Source organism: Oryza glaberrima, chromosome 2 (assembly GCF_000147395.1).
Source record: "Oryza glaberrima chromosome 2, OglaRS2, whole genome shotgun sequence".
In the NCBI taxonomy this organism is placed as follows: Eukaryota; Viridiplantae; Streptophyta; class Magnoliopsida; order Poales; family Poaceae; genus Oryza; species Oryza glaberrima.
Genome location: NC_068327.1, coordinates 31,870,758 through 31,889,165, shown reverse-complemented (window position 1 = coordinate 31,889,165; position 18,408 = coordinate 31,870,758). Strand labels below are relative to the sequence as shown.

General features: G+C 39.4%; 3 protein-coding genes across 5 annotated transcripts; 2 read left to right on the top strand and 1 right to left on the bottom strand.

Moving 5' to 3' along the window:
- Positions 1-1,638: 1,638 nt before the first annotated feature.
- Positions 1,639-6,166, top strand: LOC127763614 (uncharacterized). The gene is made up of 8 exons (XM_052288378.1): positions 1,639-2,035; positions 4,063-4,210; positions 4,292-4,442; positions 4,680-4,805; positions 4,876-4,956; positions 5,049-5,241; positions 5,319-5,598; positions 5,675-6,166. The coding sequence occupies exons 1-8, from the start codon at positions 1,787-1,789 to the stop codon at positions 5,914-5,916; spliced, it is 1,470 nt and encodes a 489-aa protein (XP_052144338.1). The 5' UTR covers positions 1,639-1,786; the 3' UTR covers positions 5,917-6,166.
- A 1,997-nt stretch (positions 6,167-8,163) lies between these two features.
- On the top strand, positions 8,164-11,407 carry LOC127762837 (uncharacterized). 2 transcript variants are annotated; one of them, XM_052287343.1, is made up of 6 exons: positions 8,164-8,658; positions 9,449-9,539; positions 9,687-9,862; positions 10,152-10,179; positions 10,261-10,369; positions 10,851-11,407. In XM_052287343.1, exons 1-6 carry the CDS (start codon positions 8,353-8,355, stop codon positions 10,930-10,932), a joined length of 792 nt encoding a protein of 263 aa, XP_052143303.1. In that variant the 5' UTR covers positions 8,164-8,352; the 3' UTR covers positions 10,933-11,407. The 2 variants fall into 2 exon arrangements, with proteins under 2 accessions (XP_052143303.1, XP_052143302.1); XM_052287342.1 differs by having other exon boundaries at positions 8,165-8,658; positions 9,684-9,862.
- Positions 11,408-11,721: 314 nt separating this feature from the next.
- Positions 11,722-17,989, bottom strand: LOC127762836 (GPI ethanolamine phosphate transferase 2). 2 transcript variants are annotated; one of them, XM_052287340.1, is made up of 17 exons: positions 17,826-17,989; positions 17,650-17,743; positions 17,449-17,493; positions 17,164-17,331; positions 17,007-17,091; positions 16,701-16,807; positions 16,338-16,418; positions 16,052-16,104; positions 15,876-15,975; positions 15,281-15,424; positions 14,971-15,067; positions 14,210-14,429; positions 14,036-14,129; positions 12,884-13,927; positions 12,677-12,769; positions 12,319-12,602; positions 11,722-11,968 (listed from the first exon to the last, which is right to left on the bottom strand). In XM_052287340.1, the coding sequence occupies exons 1-17, from the start codon at positions 17,963-17,965 to the stop codon at positions 11,842-11,844; spliced, it is 2,976 nt and encodes a 991-aa protein (XP_052143300.1). In that variant the 5' UTR covers positions 17,966-17,989; the 3' UTR covers positions 11,722-11,841. The 2 variants fall into 2 exon arrangements, with proteins under 2 accessions (XP_052143300.1, XP_052143301.1); XM_052287341.1 differs by lacking the exon at positions 17,826-17,989 and having other exon boundaries at positions 11,723-11,968; positions 17,164-17,350; positions 17,650-17,716.
- Positions 17,990-18,408: the final 419 nt, after the last annotated feature.

Sequence of the window (18,408 nt, the reverse complement as noted above, 5' to 3'; positions counted from 1 at the left end):
AGTTATAAAAAATCTAGAAGCACTCATAGCATGACACATCAGTGTTAGTAAGAATTTAGTAAGAAAAAGTTAGTACGTATAGCCTTTTCCTTTTCTATATATGCAAATTAAGCACGTGGATTCTAAGTGGATATACTGAAAATCGACAAGAGTACAAAATATAATAAACAGTTGATTACCTTCGAATCCAAAGCTTATATTATAATAACTATGTGATATCGATCAACTGATTACGTAGGTATACTCATATGCAAAAGGACAGCAATGTCGGCACGGGGACAACAAAAGCAAATGCATAACATTACTATAGTAGCATAAAACAAAAAAAAAAAAACTTCTTGAGTGACAAATTTCTCGTTTCTTACTTATCAACCGGTTTACGGGGCACACACGATAATGACTTTGACATTGATCACAATGCCTTGCCACGCAATGTGCTTACACATGTTATTAACAAGATGATGCCCCACGCTTTACTGTGGGTATATGTTAAACAATAGATAAATGAGAAATGATTTGGATTGAAATATTATGAAAATAATTTAAGAATGATGATTTAGCATGTATATGTTTAGTTTTAGAGTGAAGTAAATTTGTAGCTATAATTATTATATGTCTGCATGTTGAGATTTGTGTGCTTAATGGGTTGATATGGTATACTTACATGTAGGTTTTAGGAGTGCTAGTAAATACTATGCTTGCATGTTGAGTTTTAGGTATTCAGTGAGCATTAGCAGCTTTATAGAAAGAAGAGATTATGGGCGCTCTTTTCATAAAAATCTACTACTATCATATTTTTTTAATAGATGACTCCGTTGACTTTTAAACACATGTTTGACCATTCATCTTATTAAAAAATTACGTAATTATATATTTTTTATGTGAGTTGTTTTATTACTCAAAGTATTTTAAGTATAATTTATATCTCATACGTTTACATAAAATTTTTAAATAAAACGAACGGTTAAACATGTGTTCAAAAAGCAACAACGTTATCTACTAAAAAAAGATGGAGTATATGTTTTTCATGCTATTGCTGAGAGTTTTCGTAATCACAATCTTATATGATATTGTCTCCATCCTAAGATATCTTAGAGAGTTTTAGGCTTGGATACGAGTATTAAGAAAGCGGGTAAATTTAATGATTTATAAGGAATTTCATAAGATCCAATTTTTATTCAAACTTTTTCTATTTGGCCCTATGATTCAAAGGTTAATTGGATCATACCATTGCAAAATTACCGATTTGAGAAAATGTCACTATTATTCGTGATATCTACTGGGTACCATTAAAATTGCTATGAGGGGCCCATAGTCCATCTTGATACCGTATCAAAATCCGCTCATAAACGGTATCATCGGATTTCACGGAATCCATTGATAAACCGTTAAAAACCAATAAAATAAAAATAAATTTTGTTGAAATTCAGGAATCGGTCGTGTCTTCGATGGCCCGATTCAAAAAAGTTCGGATTTCACGAGGTCCGAATCGGATTCCATTGGAATTGTGAACCGGGTTCATCTGTACGAGTAGCGTGTAGCCGCTGTCGGTTTCCCCTTCGCAATTCCGTACGCCCCTGGTGCCACTGCCAGCTCCCCCCCATTCTTCCTCGCTAGTCGCTAGCCTCCAGATTCCCGCGTCCCCTCCCCTCCCCTCCCCATCCATGGCGCCTCCTCTAAACCCTAACCCCGCGTAGTCCCCGCCCCCCTCCCCTACACCTCCACGGTCCCCCGGCTGTCCCCGTGCCCGCGCCCCTCGCTCCCGCCTCGCCGGCGGAGGCAGGCCATGGAGCACCACCACCACAAGCCCGGGCTGCGGGTGCGCCTCCGCATCACCGCCGCGCGGCGACGCGCGTGGCTGTCCGCGGGCCTGCAGCCCGCCTGCCGCAAGCCGCCGCGCCGCGACCCGTCCGACTCCGTCCACAAGGTCGCGCGCCGCGAGATCGGCGGGGGGCACCGCCGGCCGCCGCGGCCCGCGGCGCCCTCCTCCTCCGCCTTCTCCTGCCCCGAGAAATTCCGGAATTTCCAGCTGCAGGTATGTGCAGCTTGCCCGTCTCCTCGCTCCTAGGTTTCCAGTAGTCGTGATTAACCTAGTGCCGCTTGGTAATTCATTCTGATCCGTGACACTTGATATAGTTAGGGATCTTTTTTTTAAAACTTTAGGTGGCAATCCATTCGATGCGATCAAATTTAACCAGAAAGTGTTGCCTGTGGAGACACAAGTATATTGCTACAATAGTGGTAATCTGGTTAGTGAACTGGCAATGTTATAACATTGCACCGGTGTGTTGCCATGGCTAGATCTAGTAATTCAGTGCTAGGAATATCAACTGCAAATGCTTATGATGTCCTGCACGTAGTTTTGCATGTTCTAGTTTGATATATGGAGTGTGCATAACCAACAGACTTAGTTTTTTTTTTTAAAAAAATAAGGTTGTTGATTATTTATAGCATATTTGCATAACTGAAAAAAATAAGGCTATTGATTATTCATAGCATATTTGCATAACTTGTGAATCAGTGGTTCAATGCTATTGAAAATTTGAAATCTGAATGGGGTTGAAATTAGTTGATGCATGAGCTGAATAAACTGTAATTAGCATGACACCATTTGTATTTCAGGCATCATGAGATGCATATACTATACAGATTTTAAAATACATGCTTATTATTTTATACTTCTCTTCACTCTTTCTGTTCTCTCAACAGTAAAACATTACGTACCCAATGCGAATCAAATTCTAACTTTTCGTGCAAAAATTTCCCACGTGGCCACGTGTTGTTTATCTTTTGCGAATCTAGCCAGCTAGGCTAATAAAATGTTAATTAAATATGGCAAACCATAAGCTGGATGGGTAAGATAGGAATTTGTAGGCGGAAGGCTTTCATGATTCCACATTTTCTAGGTACCTTCGTCCTCCGTCGCATTTAACTGACCTTTTCTTTGGGTGTTGCCAGTTATTTTGCTTTAGTAATGCCACTGTTTTCTGATGGCTTAAAGAAATTGTTTTAACTAAAACAACCACTGTATCACATTTATGGGCGAGTGCTTACCAGAATCCACATATAAGTGAGTAGTAACAGTAACATATCATACAATTCCTTTCATACATACCTAATCGGTTGAGTTGAAGCTCATGGAAAAGAAACCGAGTGATATCAGAGTAGTGACGGTTTTGCGGTATCTTTAAAATTAGTGTTGTTTGGTAATATGGTGAAGGTAGCTGAAAAAGAAAAGATATTTGTGGATTTTGGTTGCTTGTATGTTTGCCACTGGAAGCCTCTAATATGGAAATTTTCAAGTGGGAAGAGGACATGTGCAAGACCAATGCTATATGCTAATGACATGGAAGAAGACATATGTAGCTGCTATTGTGGCACCATGTATGATTGTATTATGGGGGTTTTGCCTCCGCAGCCATAGTAAAATCTTAAAAACATTAAATCACTCTGACTCTGTTGTCTGTACATTAAAAGTACTGAACAAACATGGATCATTGAAATGTTTATGGAAGCCAATTTATTCTTTGAAGATAATGCCTACCATATTGGCCCTGACAAACCAGTGGGTCCACCTGACATAATAGGATCTAAGTAACTCGGCTACATTCCAAAAAAGGTTAGTAGTAAAACTTTCTGTGCAATCCAATTAAATTTGCATGATCGGCTCCATGTACAGTCTGGACATGAGCTGGATAATGACCTTCCTATAATTTATTTTTAGTCTTTAATGCCTTTTTTGTTGTCTTGTGTGCATATATGTGTGAAAATGTTCCATATTGTGCCAAATATGTTGGATAAACAGAGAAGACATTGATGTAAACGCCACTGAGGTATCAGGAAGTGGCTAATAAGTAGATTTGGACAAGGAAGGGGAGGGCAAGAAAACTCCAGGATTGATCAATGGACACGCCTGATCTCACATTTCTATAATCGTACCTGCTAAATCTGATCAACTAACTTTCATGCACAGAATTTCCCTTAACTGACTACTTTGCAATTCAGATATTTTAATATTTAAATTATTGTTTACTAATTTATGAATTTAATTTGATTGTGCAGGAAGAGTATGACACCTATGATGATGAAGTCCATTTTCTTGTTCAGCTGCCATTTTTGTGGAGCAGAACCAAAATTATTGAGATTGTTGCAGCAAAGGATGTCATATTTGCACTTGCCCAATCTGGACTATGCGGTGCATTTAATCGGGGTAAATCTCATTCTTCAATGCTAACTGGTTTTGCTTTTGTCAGATTTATGTTCCTAACAAAACTTCTTCTCATGTTGGCAGCAACAAACAAGCGCATATGCTACTTGAATATAAGTCCTGATGAAGTGATTAGGAGTTTGTTTTATAATAAAAACAATGAATCCCTTATCACCGTTTCAGTTTATGAATCAGATCGTTTCAGCTCGCTCAAGTGCAGAACAACTCCAATAGAGTAAGAAGCCTTATTTATTTCTTCTTGAATTATTCTGTGTATGAAAAGAGTATCTTTGGTGCTAAACAGTTGAGCTTCCTGGTGTCTGCAGAGCAAGATGCTGGTTCTTTGCTCTCATTATGTTTATTTAGAAAGTGATAATTGGGCTTGTCACAACTCACAAGTTCATGCCTTGATCTGTTTGCTAGCTCATTTTAAAGCATCAACATATTTTCTCTTATCATAACTTCTTTTTAGGTACATTAGAAGAGGCCAATTGAATGATGGGTTTCCTTTATTTGAAACGGAATCACTGAAATACCCTGGATTTGTTGAGTTTGATGATGTTAATGGCAAAGTACTGACTTTTTCAGCCCAGGATAGGTATGTAACATTTTACTTTACAGTTTGACAGCAGTGGTATGTGCATAGTGTAATTGTTTCTCCTTTGCAGCACTTACAAAGTTTTTGATCTGAAGAACTACAACTTTCTGTATTCTATATGTGATAAGAACATCCAGGAAATCAAAATAAGGTTCGGTTATCACTGATGACTGATTACATAAAAAAATAAGTTTTCATCTTTGATTTGACATTTTCTTACATTCATGAAACCTCTCTCTCCAGTCCTGGAATCATGCTCGTAATTTATCAGAAGTCAGCTAATCATGTTCCATTAAAGATACTCTCAATTGAGGATGGAACCCCACTGAAAACCTTCACCCAGTTGCTTCATCGGAGCAGAAAGGTTGACTTCATCGAGCAGTTTAATGAAAAACTTCTTGTGAAACAAGACAAGGAAAACCTACAGATTATTGATGTACGTTACTTATGTTCTTTGTTTGTGGCAACTGCAGTTTGTACTTTGCCCTTGAACTAACTTGGTTCTCTGACCAGGTTAGAAACTCCAACTTGATTGAGGTCAACAAAACCGAATTCATGACTCCTTCGGCATTCATCTTCCTCTACGAAAATAATCTATTCCTGACATTCTGCAATAGGACAGTTGCAGCATGGAATTTCCGTGGAGAGCTAGTTACTTCATTTGATGATCATGAGTTGTGGCATTCTAACTGCAATACCAATAATATATACATCACTGCCGACCAGGACTTGATTATCTCATACTGCAAAGCTTCAAAGGAGGTCAGAGATAGTGGCGGCTGCGAGGGCATAGGTAATTTCAAATTTCATTATGCTGTTTTTTTTTGTTTTTGAATTCATATGAATAAATTGGCAAGTTGCCTACTCAGCTCCCCCCACGGGATCAATCAACATGAGCAACATCTTCACGGGAAAGTGCGTCGCCAAGATCTCCCCCCTCGACCCTACTCTCACAATTGCTCCTCGAAAAAGAGGTGACAGCAGCAGATCTACCATTCGGAGCACTGTTTCTGATGCTCTTGAGGACATCACCGCACTATTCTACGACGAGGACCGCAACGAAATCTACACTGGAAACAGCAAAGGCCTGGTGCATGTCTGGTCAAATTAGTTTCACCTCCCCTCATCATCAACCTTGTAGATACCTTCTGTACCTGTGTTTCTTTTTACTGCTCCATAACAAATGTAACGATCATCCGGTCTGATATAGTGGAATTGTGTGCTCCCTGACATTATACGATTCGTTAGAATAATCTGAGTGTAGATTTTCTTGATGTATATCAACCGTGGTCCGTGGTGGAAGTTTTTTTCTCATCGGCCTGTGCAATGTCAAGTATAAATGGCCTGTTGTTTATGGTTTACCCAAGCGGTACTTCGAAGCAGTTAGCTACTGCTGCTTTTGATTACTGATCTTATCTATGCAAGCATACTGCCAGGAGAGTGGTCAGCAAGACAGCAATTGACACCATCAGCTCACGGTTATTAATGGTGCAGGAATCTGAAATCTGAACTCATTGAGAAAGTTTAATAGTAGGCTATAAGCCAACTATAAATTTATGTGAAGAAGAGAAAATTTGAAAAATAAAGAAGGTTAAGAGTAGAGCCAACTATGAGCTTATAGTTTATACTCCCTCCGTCCTAGTAAAGGAGGTCGTTTAAGATAATATTTAAGTCAAACCTTAGAAATATAAATCATGAATAACTCTCAAGTTGTTGAGTTTGAAAATGTAAAAATTAGATGAATAGATTTGTCTTGAAAAATACTTTCATAAAAATATACATATATCACATTTCAATAAATATTTTTATAGAAACAAGAAGTCAAAGTTGTGTTTTAGAGATCGTTTCGCTGTCCAAAATGGCTTCCTTTACGAGTAAGGAGGGAGTATTAGAGTTAACATGTATTTTTCTTCTCCTATGCATTTAATGTATTCATTTTGAAGTATGTGAATATGCGTAAGCTATTGGTTAGCTCTACTATTAAACTTGCTCTTAAAGCAGGTACAATAGCAGACTATAAGCCATCTATAAACACATTTCGAGGAGATAAAAGAGGAGAGAGAAGAGTAACGGGCTACAGATTTGTAGCCAGCTGTAACACGGACTACAATACGCAATGTGTGTATGATATGTGGGTCCATACATCAATAGTGTAATATATGTTTATAGGTAATTATTGTATGTATTGGCTATTAAATTGACTATACATGATCTGAAACCCATAGTTGACTATACTATTAAACTTGCTCTTATAGAACCTATTTAGGCTGCGCTCGTGTGTAGGGGTTCCCAACTTTCTCCTTTCGTTTTCGCGCGCATGCTTTTCAAATTGTTAAACGGATCCTAGTAGGAAGGTTTAGCGCATTTTTTGAAAAAAAAATCTATAGGAAAGTTGTTTAAAAAAATCATATTAATCTATTTTTCAAGTTAGTTTTAGCTAATATTTTAATTAATCATGTGCTAATGTGTTTCTCCGTTGTTCGTGCTGGAAGGGAAGGTTCCCAACCAACACAAATGAACAGTCTTAGGCTGTTCGTTTAGGATGGTTGAGAACTAATATATTCAAATGAACACAGTTTTAGCTAATATTTAATTAATCATGTGCTAATGAGCTACTCCGTTTAGCACAATAAAACGGCGTGGCTCATTAGCACATAATTAATTAAGTATTAGCTATTTTTTGAAAAATGAATTAATATAATTTTTAAAAGTAACTTTTGTATATTTATTTTTTAAAAACGTATCTTTAGCAGTTTGAAAAGTGTGCGCGTGAAAAAAAAGAGAGGTGAGTTAGAAAAGGAGAGGGAAAACACAGCCAGTGGTCATTGCGAGTTGCGACCGGCTTGCTACTAGCCTAGTCCTAGTACTCCCTCCGTCCCAAAATATAGCAATCTTGTACTGGATAGCTCTGTCCAGATTCATTGTACTAGGATGTATCTCATCCAGTACAAGATTGCTATATTTTGGGACGAGCTCTGTCCAGATTCATTGTACTAAGATGTATCTCATCCAGTACAAGATTGCTATATTTTGGAACGGAGAGAGTACTCATTAGTACCACTAGCTAATTGGTCGCGGTCAATTTATATAATTAATTGCTAATTAATCACGGTCAATTTATAACATACCGCAGGTCCGCAAGTGACGAGGTCTCTCCGGAGATTCCCTCGCCCTTTTACCCCCCGCTTCGTTGTAGTATTATTTACGGCTAACAACCACATGGTGGATCTATCGGGTGAACCTACACTCACACTGACATGTGTGGGGCCTCCATATGACTGGCCCCACCTGTCAGTGGGGCTCGCTCGCTGGCTGGCTTGCAAGCAACGTTAGCGCGGCGGCTACTCCACCGTGGCTTCTGACCTCTCCCTTATCGCGAAGAGAAGCAAAATTTGGTGATTTGGTCGAGCACGGCGACGCATCCACGCGAGCACGCCTCCCTCTCCCTCCCCTCCACCGTCGTCGAGTTAGACCAAACCGCCAAGCGAAGCCACGACGGATCGAGCCGCCGCCGCCGCCGCCGTGCACGCCTGTATCTAGGGTTTCGATGGAGCCCGCCTCCTCCTCGTCGCCGGCGCCGGCGCCGGAAGCCGCGGCTGCGGGGAGGAGGGTGCCGGAGGCGGCGGAGCTGAAGCTGCGGCGGAGGACGCTGGAGACGGTGCTGGAGCAGTGCCAGCGCGCGCTCGAGATGATGCGGGAGGCTGATCTGGGCATCGCCGTGTCTGAGGAGGAGGAGGAGGAGGGCGCCGACGCCGTGGCGGCGAATCCGGAGGTGGGGGGCAGCGACGGGTGTGATGAGGAGGGTGCGCCGCCGCCGTCTCCGCCGTCGGAGGCCGACTACGAGACGGACGAGGTGAGGAGGGGGGGGGGGGGGGGGGGGGAGAGCTGTGCCTCTCAATTTTGTGATCCGGGGGGTTTGTAGGTGATTCGGTAATCCAGGTAACGTCGATGGCTCGATTGATTGATGATCGGTAATTCATGACATTTAGGCGTTTGTGAATGTCATATGCTCCAAATGTTCGCGGATTAGCTGGATTAGAATTGGTAGCCTACTGGAATTAGCTGAAATTTACACGGAATTAGCCTTGTATGAATGACATGATGGCGCCATAATTTGGCTCTCCCTTGTTGCTATGATGTTTCTCTGGTGTCGTAACGTGTCGTGTGTTGAGTCCACTATTTAGCTAAGCTAATTATGGCTGCTTGCTGTATATAATTGCGGTAAAGTGTGATTGTGGAAGCAGAAAAGTGTGTTTTGTATTGGCCAATCAAAACGTGCAGCTATGTTGTTTAGCAAAAAAAAAAAAAAAAGGTGAGAAAGCTATGGATCGTCAAATCAATTGTGTCACAGGGGGGAACTTGACAGTTTGCAAATATAATGAACTATGGATCTTCGAATAGTTTGATTAGTGGCTCTTAGTCTTCATAGTGTCTTGAATGACAGGTATCTTGTTTACCATGGTTGACTGGACGTAGGTGTTTGTGTTGTCATATCCTTTTGAATTCAGTTTCTTGATGAACTGTCCTAAACTGTTTTCTGGCGGTCTGGCCTATCATATAAAAATAGGTGCTAGGTTTTATTATACCTATTTCTTTTGTTCTATAAGTATACTAAAGTTTTTAGTTCACTCTTTACTTTGCAGTTGTGTGATCTTCTCAAATCGAGGGTTGCATCGCCTGAATTTCTTGAAAAACTCGATAATATTCAGAAGTCGGTATATCAAAATGGTGCAGGTGCATATTTCCTTTTTATGTTTGGGATTGTACCTATAAATCAATAGATACACTTCCTTGGCACAACATGCTAAAATTTTTGCTAATAATTTTCCTTGCACTAAACCTGACAACTGAAGTGCTCCACAATTGCTCTTGTAACAGTAGATGAAACTATATCATGGGATATCATAAGTGCGGCAGACATATGGGACGACATTGACAAGGGTATGAACATTAGTGATGATTCAGAGGATGGATATGTTCTCATTAAACAAGAGGACATAGTTGATGGTATTGCAAGCTTCATGGCTGCATACTTGCTGTCGCTGAAACAAACTAAGGTAGCAAAATTTAATACACAATTTTAATATTCGATTTTTATCCCTTAATGTCTTTATTTATTCCTCTGTATTTGGTCTTACTACTCTGTTGTGAAGAATATCAGGTATCTGACCAAAAATATCATGTTTACAGTTACTATTGTTTTTCTTGACATGGTACAAAAAATCATGATTCCTATCATGTTTTTTCCCCCGTGTCTTGGTTACTAGATTATTATCATGGAAGAGGATTTCATATGCCTTATTGAGAAAATTTCATACATTTGATGTTGATAAATTTCATGTGCAGGACTTGACACCTAATCAACTTCAACAAGGTAATCTTGTCATTCTTTTATAAATTCAGATGAATTATGTCAATGCAGAAAAACTTAACTCCCACCTTCCATTTTTGCCAGCTCTTAGCAAGACCTTTTCAGCTAAGAAGAGGAAAAGCAAGCTTCAGAAAGCATGGGATGGAACAAAAGTTATTTATAATATAGCATCATGGAGTGCAACTGCTATTGGGTAAGCTATTGTTACTAGTCTACTTGTAACCAATGTTTAGGATGATCTAAGGTGGTTTAGGATGATCTAAAGTGGTTCGCTAACATCATATCAAAGAATGGTGTATTGATCTGGACAATTGCCAAGCATTGGTTTCTCTAGAAACTCCCCATATTAGTTTCTACTACAGGGGCTGCATAAGCCGTTAGAATTCTGTGAGCTTTTGAATTGGTAGTTTACCTCTGATTAGTTAGGTTAGTTTCTTCCACCTGTTGAGCAGTGCCATTTCCTCTAAAAGTATTTTTACAACTTACACTTTTCAAGCATTTAAATAATTAGATTTATTGCATCCTTGGATAGAGAGTGGCATCTTTGATTTAATCATGTAGCTATAAGCCCACAGCTGATGAGTACCTGATGAGGGTGCATATGTTTGCTCTTTTTGGTGTCTGTGTAACTAGAGCTAACTGACCGATTGTGTTACCGTCTTGCTTCCATGCAGCATCTACCAGAATCCAGCAATTCTAAAAGCAGCAACTGCTGCCTTCTGGACTTCCTGCCGTGTAGCATCCAAGTTTCTGTGAATAGTCCATGGCTGGTCGTTGTGGTGCTGTGTACATTGTGTGACTACGGCAACGATGTTGCTTCCCCGTGCCATCTGTCAAGGGGAAAATACTTTTGCCAAAACTTTGTGGTACACTCAATTATATGATGATGTAATTCTACCGAGATCCTCCACCACAGGTTCACAGGTTGATTGACAGTTAGTTCATGTGTCAGGAAAGATTTCAGCTCAGACCACATTTATTATGAACATGTGGGCCTGGTCTGTAGTATCTTGCACCTGATCTAATGGTTGGAGGACACCTCCCTCCCTGTGTTTACCTGTATCATTTGTATCAGACCACCTCCGGTTTGTGATTCCTTTGTACATATAAGCCCGTTCATTGTAAATATATCAGCCATTCAACACTCCAACAGTGTATCCGTCCAATTGTAAATATGTCGATTCGTTTGAATAAACTCATCGATCACATGGCTTTCACTCCTCTGGAGTAACCTGCTCCCATGTTACTCTCTGGAAATTGCATCTGTATACTGTAGTAACCTCCTCGCAGTTTATACTCTGGAATCTGCATCGTATATTTCCAATGTGACTGTCGAATTTCGAAGACACCATCCCCAGTTGAACCATGCAAACCGCAACATTTACCAGACTAATAATAGAGAACAAATATTCAAGTTGAACATGCTAGTATAACAGAAATACATACATCAGAAAATCTCTAGATATGTGTGTTTACACCCTTGAAGAGGGAATTGTATGATCTAAAGTTTTTCTAAACTAGACAACAAAATGGACCCTCCCCCCCCCCCCCCCCCCCCCCCCCAAAAAAAAAAAAAACACACCGTAAAAAAGGTTCTCGATGAAGGCAATGTTACTCTTCCTTTCTGATAAATGACTATATAAGAACTACTAATTTTAAAACTAATTATACGGATTTATCCTTGTAGTTTCTCATCCTGAAGGAAAAAACAGTGCAAGTGTAAACTGCTGTCACGGCTATAATGAACACTCCAGCGCAAGTGCATACTGTCGCTGCACAAACATAAAGGTACCTGTATGCATTGGAAATGAAAACTGTCAATAAAACAACAACAACAACAACAACCAGATGTAGTATATAAGAGCTTGATGTGCTGATTCAGTAAGAAGTCTCTATCAATGATAAACGTTGCAGCAAGTGAAAACAATCTGGTCGCAGTTCTGCATCTAATTTCCGTTAAGGAAGATCGGAATTGGAAACTTGAAAACGCCATAAATTTCTTTTATTTGGTTTCACATGTTCTATGCAGTATGCAGCAATGTGATGGGCATGCTAGTGGCATTAGTTCATATGGTTACAGTCTCTAGAGTACGGCTGCAGTCACCTATTCTGGTTTAAAAAGATAGATTATTGAATACTCACTTCGGTGAAAATACGCTCCAAACAAACAAGTGGTTCCTCATGAGCAGCAAAACAATGGTGTACGATGTCAAGGCAATAGAATTAATGAGCAAAGGAAGCAAACAGGGCAACGTGATCATTTTGTCCAAAATGCAGCTCCATTTCGATTGATGTGGAGTAGAGATATCATCACTGCTTATCACTGATATATAAAAAACCATCCCAAGGTACAACAGCAGAGGTGATCCATATGTAATCATGAACATCAATATGCCAGAAAGAACTGTGGAGTAACTTGAAATGCCCTGTTGAAATTCACTAGTCAAACCAGAATGCAATGAGGATAAAAGGCACTTAACTAAGTCTTTGTTAAACTTACAATGAAAGCTCCAGCAACATCAATGCTGGCAAGGTTATTGGTGTTTCCAAGACCAAAATGACCAGACAACCCCAATAATTGCATCGCGACAATCTACACAGTTCATCAACGATGATTACTCATTAGTAAACCATTTCATACCATGCCAATATTCATGAAAAATATCATATTGGTAAGCAAATATTAATAATATTTAAAGGAACTAACCTGTACCCATTTCTTATGCAATGATTTATCCAGAGAAAAATGCATTATACTAGAGATTATTTGCAAGAAAATGAGCAGAAGAGGTATTGCATTTATGGGCTGCTGCAGAAGCAATTGCAGAAGGCACCAGAAAGCCGCGTATGTTATTCCAATCAGGAACATAGAATGATTTATGCCTTGCAGATGTATTGCCGTTTTAGGACTCGAGCCAGAGGATGTTGGTTCTGCTTCCATAGAATGTATTGGAAATATCCAAGGTGATGCAACAAAAGTGAATGTTAATGAAATACTTGCGATGACATAAAATATCTGAGCTATTGATGTTGTGCTATGTTTGGTTGGTAGTGAAGTATTGATCTGGCTTTGCCAGATATGGAGTACAACCAAAATTCCACAAAAAAAGTGACTCAACCATACGAGCAGAATATTCAGCTTCCTTGGTCTCAGTAACAGGAGTGAAACTGAATACAGTACCACAACTGCAAGAACGGAGATAATTTGAAGAGCCTTTACAACAAATGAATCAGCTTGGGCCAGTGACTTTGAAATGTCAGGAAAGTGAATCCAGTTAACCCCACCTTGATGCCAAGCTCTTAGAATTCTCCCAGAAACAAGAATGATAATGATAGTGCACAACCTGTAACCGTCTCGCATACTGGGGATTAATTTACAGCTAGTAAAATAAGAGCAGTCATTTCCATGAAAAATCTTGCCTTCTGCTCGTGCTACCGCTGAATCTGATTCTCTCAGCATTGATTGTGTCGTCTTGATGAGAAATATTAAATACAGAGTAGAAGTGAGATAGTGCCATGTATACTGTTCTTCTTCCACAAAAGAGCTTGATCCAAGACTGCTGACATAAAGAAAAATCCCCATGATAATGAACACTTCATCAAGGTGCCAATGGTAATCTGAATTCCACTCAGAATGATGTTCAAACTGACTCAGAGACTTTCCCTTAAGTAGGCAAGAGACAATCCCCATGAGAGAAAGGCATGAAACAATCATCAATGAGATCGCAGAGACAAGTAAATAGAATGGTTTCTGAAAATATAACAGTAAAAGGAAAACAAATCAATTTGATCTTAAGGTGAAAGGAAAAATGTAACAGAATGCTACTTCACACTAGGGTTGCAAAGATAGTAAAATTACATTGGTCGCTCTGTGAGACAACCACTCACTCGCATATCTTAAGAATTCATAGTAGGCGTTGACAGCAGTCCTGTTGCACCCAGCTTCAATGGACCTGAAAAAGGATGTATTTTTAAGAAGTGAAGGTTGATCATATTCACAACAGTTTAGAGGATTTTAACAGCAGACGCTTACTTGACATTAGATGTTTGATGAAGGTGTGAAGGATGGTGGGAATCAAAAGCTTTAGAAAGCAAATGACACAACTTCTTCTCAACAGATTGAGGAATTTTATCAATTCCTAGACCATACTTTGCATTAATGCAATCCTCAAAGCAGAAAGCAGGTAACTGTGCTTGCAACAATCTTAAGAATTGCAATGAGTTCAGCTCTAAGGTCCGCAGTTTTTGCTGATCTGAAATAAGATGCACTCATCATATTTTGAGCTGAAGAGTTTTGAGTACTGAATCATGCAATTTGTAAAATTCCAATATTCCAGACCACCAGTTTAACTGAGAACTAGCATAATGCCTGTGTGTTGCAATGGATTTTTTTAAAAATAGCTCATTACATATATTTTAAAGCCTATAAAAATATAGTCTAATATATTATCATCATACTAATTCTGCTGTTACTTTCTAGGTGACTGTTCAGTTAGCTATAGGGGTCAGACATCACAAAGTCTTGTCTCACTGTTCGTGGGTCTTACATGGTAGTTGGGTGGTGGTGGTGGCAGACCCACAACTACCACTAACATCTTTTGAGATAGGATAGATAAAGACATAGCAATCAACTAAAGGCATCGGGACACATGATTATAAATCCATCAAAATCCTATTACCTATTGAAATCGTTATAAAGTCGACGTGCATAAAATATCTTAAATTTTTTTATGAAGTATCCTGCATCCTGATGAAGCGCAAGAAACTGAAAACAGAAGGTAAGGATAGATTCACCTGTCAAAGAATTAAAAACCTCTGGAAGCACAACACCTATATTGTTCTTCGGAATTGGTGTCCCAAAGAGGAGAGATAATGTTGGCGCAAGGTCCACCTGACAAAGAAAAAAGAGTAGTCAATGGAACACTACTTTAGGATTGTTCGCAAGTATAGCTTAGATGATGACAAAATGAGTGGTTTATAAATAAAATATTCAACAACAACAATGATTTATATATGAAAACATACTTGATGAGTGGATTTGCCATAGGTATCCAGAGATAAAGAAAGGATGAAACTACATTCAGTGATAGAGTAAGAGTTATACCTGAAGTGCTTCATTCTGGTCATAAGGTGAACAATATGAACTCTGAACACTGTGTCCTATAAAAAGGGCAAGGGAGTCAGTTTCTTCATAAGAGGATCCTCCATGATTACCACCTTCAGTCATGCCATGATCACTAACCACAACCTGAAATGTCGGGCGGCAGAAATATGCCTATGAGATTTAATGTAGACCTTTATCTTTCCAGAAAAGGCACAGACTTGATCAACGGTTGTAAACACTACTGAACTTAACAAGCTATTATAGTTTGCTGCGAATCCAAAGCAAATACAATACAATCAAAAAAATAATGAAAACAATTTTTGAGTTATTAACACATCAAATAATTATTTTTTTTTGCAAGGATAACCCGTCAGATAATCAGAAACCACAATCAATAAACATCACTACTATTTAGAAAGGCGCCAGAATAAAAGTTATTAAGCATACATGTATCAAATCATCACTACAAACTTCACCATTCACTAGTGGACTTTGTAGTAATCTCTTACAGATGTAGGATCAAACTTGTTTGTCACAAACATACATGCTACCAGGAATCTTACAAAATTTATAGGACTCAGATAGGATCACAAACCAAAAGTGTTCTGTCCAAATTATCTTCAAGGCCTGATACGGCATTGTGCACTCTTCTAATCACATCATCCATCTCCTTCAGCTTTTGGGGCATCAAAACACTGTAAATTTTAAAATTTTAACTTTACTTAGACACCATTCAAATAGAAAAAGGCATGGAAGATGTATGGTATTTACCTCTGACGGCCACCAATGTGGCCAACATGATCTATGCCCAAATAGTGGAGAATCTGAAATTAACAAACAAAACAAACCTGATTAGTACATAAGAATAGAACACTTGCAGGATAACCTTAGGAAACAGCACAAACAAGGGAAGACAGTGTAAAGATTGTTAGAACACTTATCACAAGAAACATTAATTGGATACTTGGAATAAATGGTTGTAATCCAAAGACCTATATTTTACTATAAGTTCACAAAGGAATAGAACAAGTGAACATGAACTAAGCCAAGAACATACCAACATGTTCCAGTCTTTGGCAGCAAACTCAGATTCCAGATGACGAGAAACATTAAAATCAACCTCAACCGTATCTTTCACCTGACATCCAGTCACAATCATTAAATTAAGTTATACAGGTAGAAAGACTGAATGCAAAACAAAGAGGACTGCTATTAGCCTATTAGCAAAACCCAAGCACCAAATCACAAGCTTAAAATACCTAATACACAAATATCTATAGTTGGCAACCTACTGTTAGATTAGAGTTTCACACGATAGTAAGTTTATTTTATCAGTATTCCAAGTTCAAGTACACTCTCATCTTTCAATCACATTATCTTGTGAAAAAAAAAGAGCATGTGATGCATGAGAGGAACTCACATAAAAACTGCTCACTCCATCTTGTCTCCAGAATAATTTTGGGAACAATTTGATCCATGTCTCATCTCCCAGCATCACTAACTTATAACCAATCATGTGGAGCTGATCTGCATTGGTGTGAACATATTATAAATATAGCTCATAAGGCATTTTCTTGTTTGGTCAGGCCAGAACTGATGGATGACGCAGAACACAGAGGATGATGAATTTGACCAACATGTTGAACTCACCATGTTGGCAATTAGGTATGCAAAGAAGATGATTAATACAAGAGAAGGATAAGGTCAGGTATGGAGAGGTTCTAACCAAGAAGATTGTCATCCAAGAAGGCTTGAGTATTGAAGTTAAATGCTACATCTAGAAAACCTCCAATTGCCCCAGATACCATTGCCTGAAAGTATAACATATTTAGGATTACCAAATACTTACACAAATAGGAACCTCTATATAGAATCAGTCTTACTTTTAGCCGTGGCATCGTGACGGTTGGAGGTGCAGCTTTCGCATGATAACCTGTTGCTTTGCAACCAGCTAACAGAGATTGGGTGTAGGGCATGGATTCCACCATTTCTTTGCTTGGAGGTTTTCCAACTCTCCCCAATACGAATTCAGCAGGAAGCCCATCTATAACCTAAATTGACATGCATAAACTCAAAATGCCAAACATTAAAAGGGTAAGAATAAAGTTGCCACTGAAGCGCCTAGGATTATGCTGTGAGAAGAACAGGCACATCAATTTTGTGCATACCATCAACACCAAACGATCATACACAGGAGGGACCTCGGAGAGTTCCTGGAATTAATCATAGCACAAGCATGAGCATCGCAACACTAAAAAAACACTGCACAGTATGAATTAACTTAACATTTCAAATCTTCCATCTCTCTATCACAAGTAATGCGCAGCAGCATGAGATGAACCTAAGCCGGAGGAACCGAGATGTCTCACCCTGTACAGAGATCTGAGCTGATCCGGCGGAAGCGCCGGTTGCTCCCCGCCACCGGCGAGACCACACGACGGCATCCGGTAGCTCTCCGCTCCACTGCGACCACCAACCAAGGGTCAATCGAAGCAAGCGCCATCGACAGCCGCTGATAGAGCAGAGCAGAGGTAGAGGCGCGAACCTGAACCCGGGCAGCGTGGGTTTGACGGGGAAGAAGCCGTAGAGGAACATGGAGAGACCAACCACCTGCAGAAGCACTGCGGTCACGGTCCAACCGGCGACCGCCGCGCAGGAAGGGGAGGCGCCACCGCCGCCGGCCATGGCTGATTCCTCGCCGGTGGCCACGAGACAGTTCGAACGGGCTGAAGTGACGAAACACTTCTGGGCCTAATGGCTTCAAAATGGGCCGTGGGAAGTACACTAGCGTTGGCCCAAAATCAAAATGGGCGTTAAATTGTATCGATTCAATTTTGCTTCGACAAAAAATTGTCAAATGGGCAATTCCACCCTAATTTACATGTAACTACAATGTATTACCTTCATATATTTTAAAACCATTAGTTTAACTGTAAAATTTGTGTAAGTTGGGAAGAAAAGAATCATAGCACACACAGGTGAGAAGATTCAGTCTCACGATCTTCGTTTCACGAAAATAGCATATTGTAAAGAAATTATTAAAATTACATATATATTATATTATAGTTACATGTAAATTATAATAATGTAATCACATTATAATTATATATATTATATTTATATTTGAT

What these genes read in the sequence shown, in the direction of transcription:
- LOC127763614 (XM_052288378.1), top strand. Translation starts at nt 1,787, where the DNA reads ATGGAGCACCACCACCACAAGCCCGGGCTGCGGGTGCGCCTCCGCATC. An exon ending in ATGCGGTGCATTTAATCGGG is followed by an intron (nt 4,211 to 4,291) that starts GTAAATCTCATT and finishes TCATGTTGGCAG; the next exon opens with CAACAAACAAGCGCATATGC. An exon ending in TGCAGAACAACTCCAATAGA is followed by an intron (nt 4,443 to 4,679) that starts GTAAGAAGCCTT and finishes ACTTCTTTTTAG; the next exon opens with GTACATTAGAAGAGGCCAAT.
- LOC127762837 (XM_052287342.1), top strand. Translation starts at nt 8,353, where the DNA reads ATGGAGCCCGCCTCCTCCTCGTCGCCGGCGCCGGCGCCGGAAGCCGCG. An exon ending in GGTATATCAAAATGGTGCAG is followed by an intron (nt 9,540 to 9,683) that starts GTGCATATTTCC and finishes CTCTTGTAACAG; the next exon opens with TAGATGAAACTATATCATGG. An exon ending in ACCTAATCAACTTCAACAAG is followed by an intron (nt 10,180 to 10,260) that starts GTAATCTTGTCA and finishes CATTTTTGCCAG; the next exon opens with CTCTTAGCAAGACCTTTTCA.
- LOC127762836 (XM_052287340.1), bottom strand. Translation starts at nt 17,965, where the DNA reads ATGGCCGGCGGCGGTGGCGCCTCCCCTTCCTGCGCGGCGGTCGCCGGT. An exon ending in ATTTGGACAGAACACTTTTG is followed by an intron (nt 15,425 to 15,875) that starts GTTTGTGATCCT and finishes CCGACATTTCAG; the next exon opens with GTTGTGGTTAGTGATCATGG. An exon ending in ACCAGAATGAAGCACTTCAG is followed by an intron (nt 15,068 to 15,280) that starts GTATAACTCTTA and finishes TTTCTTTGTCAG; the next exon opens with GTGGACCTTGCGCCAACATT.